Here is a 12987-nt window from a genome sequence, read left to right as displayed (position 1 = left end):
CACTTCACCTCCAGTTCATGTATTTTAGTACCCATGAAATCTTCTCTCTATGGTGGCATTTAACTGAACTTGTGCATCTACCTTTTTTCTTCCATTCTCCTTCTATTGCATGTTGTCTTATTAAGACTGTTTGCTTTATTTACATTTTCTTTATGACATATAGTTCCTGTGGATGCTCTAGAAATGATAGTGACAATATAAAATTTTGCATGTTTATCTATTTTACGTTTTATGTTTGGTCCTGACCTCTGGTGACAGAGTAGAGTATAGATATTTGTTACAGCATGAATGCCCATATAACAATATGCTCTCTAATGAGTGCACTCCAGAATCATTTTATTATTGTAAAATTTAATTGCAAAGGTTTTAAGTTACCTGTTTATACAGCTATAAATACATTATTCCAGAAGGATTGTAAGCTGTTCCATTTAAGAAAGAAAAGGCTGCCATCTTATAGGGTGGTAAACTCCAGTTCATTGTCTCACTCCAAAACAACTGCATTCAGTTGACAGGAGGAACAGAGCTCAATCAACTAGCTATGCTAGGCTTCAAGCTCTACATGAGTGTAGGTGGAAGGAGAGAGGGGAATGCGAGAACACCGCAACAAGCTATGTTCATGCCAAAACAGAGTTTAACTGTAGCATTTTGCAATATCTGAATGCAGCCAGTCATCCTAGGCTTTCCACTGACTCTTATGGGTGTGTAATTAGTTATGCCAGCTGTTCTGTTGGTATTATTTCAAGTCAGATACATAGAACCTATCTTTGGGAGAAGATAGGACTGTATCTAGTTTATGTTAGCATAAACTATGGTTTTACCATAGATTTTTTTTGGTAAATCCTAGAACATCCCATGTCATGCTTTCTAGTTTTTACTGGAACTGATTTCGGTACAGCAGTGCAACATCAGTCCCCAACTCTTGACTAGAAATAGGAAATTTGGGACTGAGGAATTTTGTAAAAGGAGTATTTAGCTCAGAGGGAGCACTCTGCAACACACACACACACACTTAACAGCTCTGCTCCCTTTGTCTTGCCCATTTCCACTGAGTACAGTGCCATGAAAATAATGCATAGTCCCTACTAGGGGTGTGCACTGGGGAAATATTCAGTTTTCCTGCTTTGGGTTTACCTGAAGCAGGAAAAAGATTCAGAATAACCCAAAACCCGAAGTGGCAAGCTGCTTCGGGTTTGGGTTATCAGAAATTGCTTTGGTATGCTTCAAAATGATTTGGAGCATACCAAAGTGAGACCCTCACCTCTGCCCTGAGCCCCTTCCCCCAACCCCACTGAGCCCCTTCCCCCAACTCCACGTACCTTTCCTGAAGGCCGCAGCCAGTGCCTCTGCCGCCCACGGCACCATGGCAGCTGCTGTGGCAGCCACCAGGGCAGCGTGGAAGGCCACAGCCGGTGCTTCTGCCACCCATGCCAACGTTTTGGCCACTGTGGCGGCCAGCAGGGTGGCATGGAAGGCCGCAACCAGCACCTCCACCGCCTGCACCGCTGCTTTGGCCTCCACAGCAGCCAGCAGGGTGGCAGGGAAGGCCACAGGCAGCGCTGCTGCTTCCACCGCTGCCAGGATGTCACAGGTAAGTGGGGTGGTGGTGGGAGGGAGCCCTTTAAAAAGGCCCTGAAGCTTCCCAAAGCAATCAAAATTGCTTTGGGAAGCTTTGATTTGGTATTTCCAAATCAGGGCTATTATACTGATCCTGATTCGGAAATACTGAATCTTTATGAATTAAGCCCGGTTTGGGGTTTTTTTCCGAACCAGGAACCCGAAGCACACACCCCTAGTCCCTGCCCTCAAGCATATAGTTACCATGAGTGCTCTAGAAATGATAACAATATAAATAGTATTTTCCAACTGAGCTCATGTTGTTGACTCCTATCACATTTCTGTTCTGTTCTGTGTTTCCTACCCTTCCACGTGGCTCTTTTCTGTCATTCTCTCCTTCCAAAATCTTGTTCCACATTTATAAATGTGTTGTGTGGAAATATATTACAACAATTTACTTTGTAGAAGCAGTGATACCCCTGTAGGATTTGATTTGTAGGATACCCCTGTAGGAATTGAATCCTTCTCCATGAAAAGCTGCTGTCTATTGCCTATTGCTGCCTATTGGGCTTATTGGATAACACATATAGCCCCATAGTGTACTCTATTAAGATAAAAATTTAGTAGATGTAGGGCATGAATCAACAAATGACAACCACAGGATTCTTCATTACCAAACCTAGTCCAAACCTCCTACACACAATGCACAAGTGGAATATTAAAAATAGACAATGGTGCAATTCATGTAAGAGCATCTCATAGTACAGTAACTGGGGACAGGGACTCCCCCACATCTTGCCTAGCAAGGGGAAGTTAAAGGGGGAAATGGGGACTCATGGGAGGGTTTGCATGCTTGTTGGAGATATAATGACATCACTAGCAGATGGACTGACATAACTTCCTATGCACTAGGAAGTAATGGTACACGTCGCTGCAGAAGCCATGGTTTTGTGGAAAAAACCATAGAGGTTTTGCCTCCAAACCAGAGTCGTTCTGAGAGACGCAGTGATGTCATTATGTCATTGTGAGTTCACTGACAGACTATAAGTCTCCCCCACACTGTCCAATGATTGATAGGGGGGGACCTCACAATGCCAAGTATGGTTGTTAGAGGTGCAAAAAATCAACATTTCTAATGTATCTTTTTAATGCTAATGTAATTGAAAGTGAGTCAGTGTAAGAAATTTATTCACAATCCTATCTTTATCCAGTCTGTGTAACTGAAAGGCTTGGATCCTAAGGCATACTTCCTTTAGCACTGTACTCCTTTTCATTGTGGAAGCAGCCTGTCATTGCTCAATATGTTCCTTTGGCCTAAGTGATCTTGCTCATGCATGGCCAGTATCTTTTAATGAGCTAAAAAGGCACATTGCAAGAAGAAGCAAGGCTTAAGATCCCCTAACCAAGGATAGGATTATAAGTAGTTTATCTTAGTACCATTACATTAACACTATACTGCACCACAGAAATGAAGAAATAATAGAGGGAAAAAACCTGTGGATGAATTAATTGCCAAACAAAACAGCATAGTGTCCATTATCAATGCAAAATACTGGGACAAAACATCTGAGTGCAGACACTGCTGAAACCATCCCACACAATTGTGCTTTTTAAAAATTCTGCATGCTTAAAGTATGTTTTTCATCTGTAAGTATTTCAGTTGCCATAACAACTGGATCATTCAGTTAGGTCACTTTTATCTAAGCATTCTGGAATTTGAACTGGTTGCTTAAGAGCTGCAATTGCTTTCCAAGCACCATGAAAAATTTTAAGAGCATTTTGTTGTTGTTAAGGAGAAGTTGGTAAAGAATATTTGAATACTAACATTAGCTAAACAAATTAAGCTAACAGCTCTTTGAATCAGAGGCCACTTATCAGAGATATAAAGAGTCTGTTGGTCAAACGTCTTCTTAACCCTTGGATAGCCATGAACAAGTCATGTAACTCAACCACAAATTTGATCTAATATAAACTGGAGAAAATAGTAGCATACTTCAACATGGTTGCTGTATGACAAAGATTATAAAGCACTCTGTTTGACACTACTACTACTACTACTACTACTACTACTACTACTACTACTTACTGCTTACTATGCACTACTGCTGTTACTATTATTATTTAATACTTCTCACTGTAATTACTGTTACTATATAAATCTATATCTATTCATCCATTGTTACTATTGCTCATTATTTTGATAGTGTCAATTCACTGCTAAGTGTTGCAACACACTAGTAAATTGGGAGCCAAACAAGGCAGATTCTTTAGTTATCAAGCCATGAGTGAAAGGAGCATGAAAGCATCTACAAGTAACCCAATAAACATATCAGGTTTCTATTTTAAAATGAGAGTGAAGAATGATTTTTAAAGTCACAAATTTCAGCATGATATCCAATGCTAAGATTCATACATACCATGGCCATCATCCAGAAATTCTGTTATTGTTGCTGATGTGCATTTAGACCATGGTTTGGAAGCATCAATGCTTGTTAAGATGGAGGACATAAGTCGCTTATCTTCCATGGAACCAAAATTCTCCTCACAGAATTTGGAGTCATCATGGGAAAGTCCAAGGAGGTGTCCTGTAATTAATAATTAAATAAGTATGTTCAAAGAAGAATTTCCCAAACAAAATGTTTTGGACAAAAAAGGTCATTACACTAAAAAACTGTCATTAACTTTTTAGATATATATGGTTAGCACTGAAGAATATATTTTATCACACTAGTCTATAATGGTTCTCGGAGAGCCCTGAACACCATCTAGTAGACTGCACCTCCTCCATATTAAACACTGTGCAACAGGACCTATAAACAAACCCATAAGAGTCAGTGGACTACTATAATGCACTCTACATAGGTTCCCCTCAAAGTCAACTCAGAGACTCTATCCAACACACTAAAGGTTTGAGATCACGAAAGCCCATACACTAAAGGGTATGAGCTCACCAAAGCTCATACCCTACCACACATTTTGTTAGTCTTATAGGTGCTACTGGACTCTTGTTCTTTTCTGTTCAGACGAGATTCTAGTTGGTGCAGAATGCTGCAGCTTGGTTCTTATTGGGAGCTAGGCAGAGCATTCATATCACTCCCATTCTGTAGTCACCCCTCTGTTGGGTAATCAGTTACTGGGCTCAGTTTAAGGTTTTGGCTATGACATGCAAAGCCCTTCACATAGCCTTGGTCCCTGTTATCTGTGGGACCATCTTTCTCCCTGTGCTCTGCCACAGCAGAGCTTCACTCATCTGAACATTCTCTTGCAGGTGCGACCCTGCAAATGGGCAAGATCAATAGTTGCCAATACACATGCACTCTCTGTGATGGCCTCCACCTCCAGGGCCTGCCTGAAGAGGTTAGGAAGGCTTCCACTTTCCAGGCTTTCCACAAACTAAATTATTCAGGAGGGCATTTTTACACAAGTAGGAGGGCTATAATGTTACAAAATGGTTCAGAAATATGCTTTGGTAAAGAGATAGTAACTCTGTACGATACTACTGCGTACTGTCTATTGTTGTAAGTATGTTCCTATTACATAATTTCTGCATCTTTTAATGTGACTTGTTTACATTGCTTTTTGGTTTAAGTATTGTTCACTTTCTTTATCAGATTTCAGATTGCTTATGCTTTGTTTCAGCACTATCTAAGCTCTGTATGGGATTTTTGTTTGTTTTCAAAATTTCTGCTGTCCCACAACAATATGATCTATGGCTGCATATTGACTTACACTACATAATCCACTTTGAGTCTCTGTGAGAAAGGCAGACTATAAATAATGCAAATTAATAGGAAACTTGTTAAACAAAGTGGGCGGGAAGATGGCATGGTACAGCCCGATCTCATCAGATGTCAGAAGCTAAGCAGGGATGGGCCAACCACCAAGAAAAACTCTGCAGAGGAAGGCACTGGCAAACCACCTCTGCTTTTCACTTGCCAAGAAAACCCTTGGGTATATACGACTTGATAGCATATACCCACAAACACCCCCACACACATTAAACAAAGCAATATCTCTGTCCAAATCAGGTTGTGATAATGGAGCATATGGGGTGAGAAGTCACTTCCACATCGCCATCATGAATCAATGAGGATCTTATTTGCCTCTTTGCTGGTAGTTGGAAGAAGGCCCCATCTGCCTCATGACCTTAGTCTCCAGGCATTATATGTCAGTGACTGTGAGAGTTATTATAATTGCTGCTGCGCTGGCTCATGTTCTTATTTTTCCACATTTTACTTTGTTTCTGAGAATGCACAGATGGTAACTGTGTTAGGCTGGTGTCAGCACTGGTTTAACTGACATAGCACATTGATAAGTTTTGTCTGTTCCTCTAGTTAAGTGCAAATATACCACCTCAAGCACAGGGCTGTTTCCCTTCTTGTAATGATATACTTTTTTTTGCTATGTGAACATGGGGAAATATGCCACAAGTTGTTATAACATTACAGTACGCTTACAGAAAACAAAAAACCTGAATATGCAGCCATCGCATAATAGTATACATATATATTTAGGGGTGTGCAAAATGAAACAAATTAGCCAGAAATACATCCAGCAGTCACTATTTTATTTCCTTGAAGTGGCTTCTAGAATGGTGAACCAACTCCAGGAAACCAAGTTATAATGGCACCCTCCCACCAAAAAGCTCATGTGTTTCGTTTTGGTTCTTACTGCAGAGTGGTTACAGCAAGGAGACAGGCACTTGGCTGGCAGCATCTTCTTTTTCTTAGAGGCCATTCCAGCAATCAGATCCCAAAGGGATAATTAATTACACCTAATTAACTCTGCAGTAGGGAAGGAGGAATGTGCAAATGAGAGCTTTTTTTTTTTTTGGCAACACTACCTGGGTTGTGTCTGTTTGCTCCTCCCCATCAGGGCACTTAGAGGAAAAGTGCCGCTGGGTGGGGTGCATCAAAAACCCTAGAATCCTTCCAACATAGGCTGCAATCCTAAAGGCACTTTCCTGGGAATAAGAACTATTGAAATAAGAACCATTGAATAACATGTGACTTCCATCTGAGTTAGGATTGCTTCCATAGTCTTTTGGGGTTCTCTCTTTTTCTGAGTCAAATGGCAAACATTTACCCCAATGAAATTTCAGCTCCTTCACAGTTCCCACCTGTGCATCAACCAATCAAGTTTTCTCTTCGGGTTTCTCATCCTTCTGCAATACCCCCCCCCCACCATTCCAGCATCCACCAAAACATTATTTAAAAAAAAAAAATTCTCAACATCAAACTTAAGTCAAGCCACCTGTGAACTACTGGCCTTCTCCATCCCTTCAAAAACCATCTCACCTGACCCCGCAGAAAAAAGAAAATTTATGGGAAAAACATAGGTTTGTTTGGACGGTGGACGGGGGCATTCAGACAATCTGCCTGCCTGCCTGTATTTGGGCAATGGAGAAGATTGAAAGTGATTAATGTGAGAACATCCCATTTTGCAGTGGAACACAGAGAGTCAAAAGGAAGGATTTTAATTTGCCACTCATTGTGGGAATAGATCCAGAGGAGTTAGCCGTGTTAGTCTGTAGTAGCAAAATCAAAAAGAGTCCAGTAGCACCTTTAAGACCAACCAATTTTATTGTAGCATAAGCTTTCGAGAACCAAGTTCTCTTCGTCAGATGCCTGATCAAAACTGGGCAGATACAGAAGAGGAGGGGGGAAGAGAGAGAGAGAGGAAAGAAGGGGACATATATCACAAGGGGACAGAATGCAATTAGTGTGGAGGCAATCAAAACATTCCTTTGCTTGGAAATGTAAACATCTCCTTTTGGTGTGCAGTCAGTTTGCCGTATTAGTTTGTAGCAGTGAAAGTATCCAATTCCTATGTAGTATAAGCCTTCGATAACCACAGCTCTCCCCGCCAGCTGCATCTGACAAAGAGAACTGTGGTCCCCGAAAGCCCACACCAGGCGTCACTGGGCTCTGGGGGATCTGGGGGAGCCCAGTGACGCCTGGTGTGGGCTTTCGGGGACCACAGTTCTCTTTGTCAGATGCAGCTGGCGGGGAGAGCTGTGGTTATCGAAGGCTTATACTACATAGGAATTGGATACTTTCACTGCTACAAACTAATACGGCAAACTGACTGCATACCAAAAGGAGATGTTTACATTTCCAAGCAAAGGAATGTTTTGATTGCCTCCACGCTAATTGCATTCTGTCCCCTTGTGATATATGTCCCCTTCTTTCCTCTCTCTCTCTCTTCCCCCCTCCTCTTCTGTATCTGCCCAGTTTTGATCAGGCATCTGACAAAGAGAACTTGATTCTCGAAAGCTTATGCTACAATAAAATTGGTTAGTCTTAAAGGTGCTACTGGACTCTTTTTGATTGTGGGAATGAAACTGCAAAGCACAAAAAAAATGGCAGCAAGAGTGCAACAGTGCAAAAATAGGTGCCCCAAAGAGCCTGGAAGCCATCATTGTAAAAAGTGGGTCCAAACTCATGATAATGAAAAAAAATGGATTAGATTCAAACTGGCAATGCCCCTCTATGGATGGCAGTCCCCTGGTGGGGATGAGGGATCCCCTGCTCCCAGCATCCACCCACTGCCACCACTCACCTGGCCAGTAGGAGGGAAAGGCACAGGGAATGAGCCCTGGAGGCAAAATACTTTCCAAGCAAGCCCGACAGTGAGTATGCTCCCAGTGGGGTGAACAATGTCACTTCCAGGAGTGATGTTATTGTGCTGGCCATGGGAATGCTCCAGCACTTTGCATGGGGCTGATTTGAGCCCCGAACATGTCAATTCTTAAAGAATCAGCCCAGCGCAAAGCCCACTTCTTCAAACTGCAAGATGGATTCAGATGCTCAGATGCAAATCCTGACAACCGATGGTTTAATCACTGTCTCTGCAGCCCTGGAGTGCTAGAATGACTGTGCTTGTGCACCAAATGAAACCATACCCAAGACTGGCCTTGGTTAATAAACCAACTTCAAACTCTGGTTTCAAATCCTGTTTTCAAGGATCCTAATGACCCTTACTTAGTGGCCCACATTCAGATGAGCACACTCATGCTTAGTTCAATTAAACAGTGGTTTCACTTAATGTGTGAGCCATTCTCTCTGCTTTGTTACCAGAACTGCTCTTTATTATAATGGGGAATTAGCTATAGCAGTCTGTAACTTAAAATTAAGCGCGGATCATAACCTATGTATACGGAGGTCCCGATCCCAGACACTCTAGTGACAAAGAGGCAGACTACAAATAAGTTCCAAACACGTGTATTTAGTGTGGCGTAAGCCTAAACTTGCACAAGCATACAAGAGAACATACAAGATCTAAGAAATACAGAGTAGGAAATACAGAGACGTTCGCATTAGCTGGTTCCCAACGATGACAGGGGGAATACTCACTTATCCTGGAGCGAAGCAGAGACACAGCAGCGAGGGTGACCCAATGCCAGCACTGGGACCACAGACAGACAGCAAGGAAGTCTGGATAGGAATGGCCTAAGCACCGAGTGGTCTGGGAGACCAGCTTAAATACCCCAAAACGTACCCTGGGGCTGGTGCTGTACTTGATGGTTCTCACAGATTAAAACAAAGGGTCTAATGGGTCACTGAATGGCTTGGATGGGCCACTTTGGTAATCAGATCGTGATAAGTGACACCTCAGGAAGAGGGGACAAAAGAGGGAGGGGGAAATCCAAGTGGGCTGAAAGGATGTTCCAGCGGACAGGGCTTGTCCTGATGTCATCAGCTCTGGAATGCGGAGGTTTCTTTGAGATGCATTCTCTAAGTGCTTGGGATGGTCGGCACTTAGTTCCTTCTCCGGGGCGGCTCCTAAGATATGCAGAGCGGGGCGAGGTGCTCTCGCTGCGGACGTGGTGTGCCCGCTTCACCGAAATGGCTTCCCAAAGCAGTCTTCTTCCCAGGGTCTTCTGGCTGCCTGAGAACATGGATGCCGGCTGGGCATAGCTGAGGCTGGTTTTCAGGCTGCCCGGTAGCGAGGGCAAGCTCGGGGCCCGGCCCGCGGGAGCCTCCAGGCAAGAACTGACCAGGGAGCGCCTAGCCAGGCTCGCTGGAGGTTTCCCCGGCAGGCGCCCGGCTGCTAACAGCGGCTTGGGCCCATATGAGGCAGGCTTCCATGGAGGCAGGGGGAACAATACTTTAAAACACAGTCCAAGGCAAGGAACAGGCACGGTTCGTGGCAGATGGCAGTGCAGGCAAGGGGCACACTTGTAACACAGTCCAAACACACACTGGGAAGTCCAGATACAGGTCAGGGCAGGGCTTGCCCAGGAAGAGAGTCCTTTGTGCAGTTAACCAAACATGGAGTCAGTAAACTACACAGTCTATAACAGCAGCAAGGCAACTGACACGCAGGCAGGAAACTGACACGTGTATCAGGACACACACGTGCAAAGCAGTCTTTGTGTAGCAGCAGTGAAACAGTAACGCAGGAAACTTTAACACAGTTCATGGCAGGCCTTAAAGCAGGGGAGGGGGCCTGCTTGGCAACAATTCCCCCCCTCGGAGACCCCATGACGTCAGGCGCGTGGGTCTCCGAACTTGACTTCAAAGGCGAGGTGGTCGGCAATGTCCGGTGGTCGAGCTTCGAGCGGAAAAGAAGTGGGAAGGGAAGAGGGAGGAGGCGTCACTCAAAAATTTAGTTTGGAGAACCACCTAACCGAATAAGTGCAATTTAGATCAGCCAATGGGCTGCAGGTCTCTGGGTTCACACCAGGGGGTGTGCTAAGTGCAATCGTCAGAATAAATAGCAATAATTCATAAGCAATAGCAATTCATAGTTACATAAGCAGTAATGAGCAATTCATAGCAATGAGTAATTCATATGCAGCGGCAAATTCATGGGTATATGGTTAGAAGCAAAGGCAATTCATGAGCCAATTCATGAATACAGGATTAAAAGGCGAAGGTAATTCATAAAAGTACAAGCAATTCATAGATAGGTGATAATTCATACAGGATAAAAGTGAAATGTGCAAGCAAGGCATAGACCAATTCATCAAGGGTGGAACAATTCATAGGTGATTAAAACCATAAATACATATATAGGATTAAAACAATAATTCAGGAAGTTAAAACCAATTCCATAGATAAAAGCAGCAATAGTAAAAGCAAGTGCGGGGAAACAATTCATGAGGGGTAAGCGGCGGAAGGGCTCATAGGGGACAGAAAAATAAACTTCGCAATTAAAAGGCTAACTCATGCGGCCAGATTAAAACCAAATTCATAGAGTTTAAAATCAGTAATTAAATAACCTTTAAAAGAGACCATTCCGGAGGGGTCTCAGTTAAAACCAAATTCATAAAATGATAAATAGGTTAAAATCACTTCGGCGGACGGAGTCAGGTTAAAAGGCAATTCATAAGGTTAAAATCAAATTCATAAGGATAAAGTTAATAGGGGGTGATGAAAAGGATCCCAGTTCATGGGAGGATCATGGGCGCACTTGCAGTAGATAGAGGGAGGGACTAGTTCGGGGCTAAATTCATGGGAGTAAAATTCATAAAAAGCAATGGCAAGAAATTCATAAAACAATAGAGCAACAAAGATCACAGACGGCTCAGTCCGCAGTACAGCTGCTGGACTGGGTTGCATATTTACAGAAACAAGCAAACTTAGTCCATGTGTTCCAAAACACACTTCCACCCGCCCTTGCTGTCTGCGTCAATCCGCAGGGCAGGGTCGGCAGGCGGCGAGAAGGGCTTCAGACACACAGTTCTAGTCCTCATGGAGGTGGCGCTGCTGGCGGTCGTTTGGAGACGGGCCGTGGGCTGGGAGGCAGAGTAATATGTCCCCCCCTAGTCCACAAGAGGGCCTCGGAGCGGTGTCCGGCAGCAAAGCGTCCATGGGGCCGGTGCAGAGTTCTTACACATAAATGCACAAGCATAGTTCGTAATCACACAAGCAACAAAATAAACAAGGGCTAAAAACGGGGCGCCAAGAACAACCACTAAGGCAGAAGGAGGTCGGGGTTATAGTGATCCAAGCGGTAAGACAGCTGGAGTTGCTGGAGCTGTCGGCGGCTCCAACAGCCCAAATAAAGTAGTGAGGCACATAACAAAACTTGAAAGGCCAAAATAACAACGATCGGGTGCAAAGCCAAGTTGTAAATTCCAGTGGCAGTGGGGCTCCAGCCAAAGAGGGTCTCCCACCACGAATGCTCACCGGTGGTCTTAATCCGCTGGGCAAGGTCCAAAATCTCTTTGCCGTTGTGGGACACAACCAAAGCAGTGGTGTCCCCGTCCCTCTGGATGCTCTGGAGGGTGCGGTGGAGCTGGGGGTGGGTCAGGAGCTCGTGGATTAGCTCCATACCGATGCCAAGGGGAATGGGCTTCACATAACGATAGATGGAGGGTGCCACCAGGATCTCTTCTTGGGTCCAGACCGGTACCGTGTAGGTGAAGTCGCAGGCTGCCACTGAAGACAGGTTGCAAAAGCAGCGATTGACTCCCGGGATCACGGGCTTGAGCTGGAACGAGTTCAGGATCACAAAATCGCAGGCTGTTCGCACGCAGGCACATCCTTTCCCAAGGTAGACCACAGCGGAGCTGCGGACGACCTCGAAAGAGCACTCATTGAGGGCGTCGACTTGCGGGGCTACACAGGGATGATGCGGTGCAAAGGCTTGGTCTTGGCAAATGAAGCCGGTCTGGTCTCGATGCTGGCACCCTTGGAGGCTGACGAGCTGCCATCCGGTCGGGGTGAAGCGGGCCCAATGGTCGGGGTGGCGGGCGTAGAGGACTTTGGTGTCGCTGACTTGGAGTCCCAGAGGCACGACTGGATACACATGGAATGACTCGTGCGCACTGGCCGTTAATAAAAATAATTTAAGCTCCTGGGTGGTCGGTGAGGATGAAGAATTTACAAGGGACCACCAGGATTCGAGCTCCAGTTCTATGGGTGACAATTTGGGCGTAATCAATCTTTTAATTTCCAGGGGCAAGTGCCCGTCCGTGGCTTGCCGAATTAGCCCCATGGCCACAGCCTGGTTTAATTGTTGGGCTTGCATACATGCCATGGCTATTGACACGTTGCGTTCAAAAGACTGCGTTCCTTTAAGCAGCAGAGAAAAATCTCTTTCAATTTGACTCTCCCAGTTAACTAAAATGGAGCTGATCTCGTGTTGCCCATTTGAAATGGAATTTAGGGACTGCACCACCGGTTTACCTAAGTCGGAGATGCTAGTCGTGACATGGGCAAACTTATTAGCGAGAGTCTCAATGTTGACCGAATCCATGATTGCTAAGCCTCCGGCTGCAGGAGCAGTCCAGTCGGCGATGCTTCGTCTGGCACGCGAGAGAGAGGGGGAGGGATCGATCCACAGTTGTAGCCATGCATTCCAACCCTTGCTACCGGCCTCCAGATAGGGAGCGCACTGTGGCAGCCTCTGGGTTACATTTAGCTCAGCTAAGTCTATGCGGATCTCTTTTAAAGACATTTGCGGGCGGACTAGAACTCTCTC

At 44.7% G+C, this 12987-nt stretch overlaps 1 protein-coding gene across 1 annotated transcript in view; it reads right to left on the bottom strand.

Moving 5' to 3' along the window:
* ADAMTS5 (ADAM metallopeptidase with thrombospondin type 1 motif 5) overlaps positions 1-12987 on the bottom strand; it is a 108483-nt gene that overhangs the window by 28435 nt on the left and 67061 nt on the right. The window contains exon 3 of the mRNA XM_054975031.1: positions 3972-4139. Coding sequence (XP_054831006.1) covers positions 3972-4139 — 168 coding nt within the window. The remainder of the gene's footprint in view (positions 1-3971; positions 4140-12987) is intronic.

This window comes from Eublepharis macularius, chromosome 3 (assembly GCF_028583425.1).
Source record: "Eublepharis macularius isolate TG4126 chromosome 3, MPM_Emac_v1.0, whole genome shotgun sequence".
NCBI lineage: Eukaryota > Metazoa > Chordata > Lepidosauria > Squamata > Eublepharidae > Eublepharis > Eublepharis macularius.
Note: the sequence above shows the minus strand (reverse complement) of the source record. Positions and strands in the feature narration are given on the sequence as shown.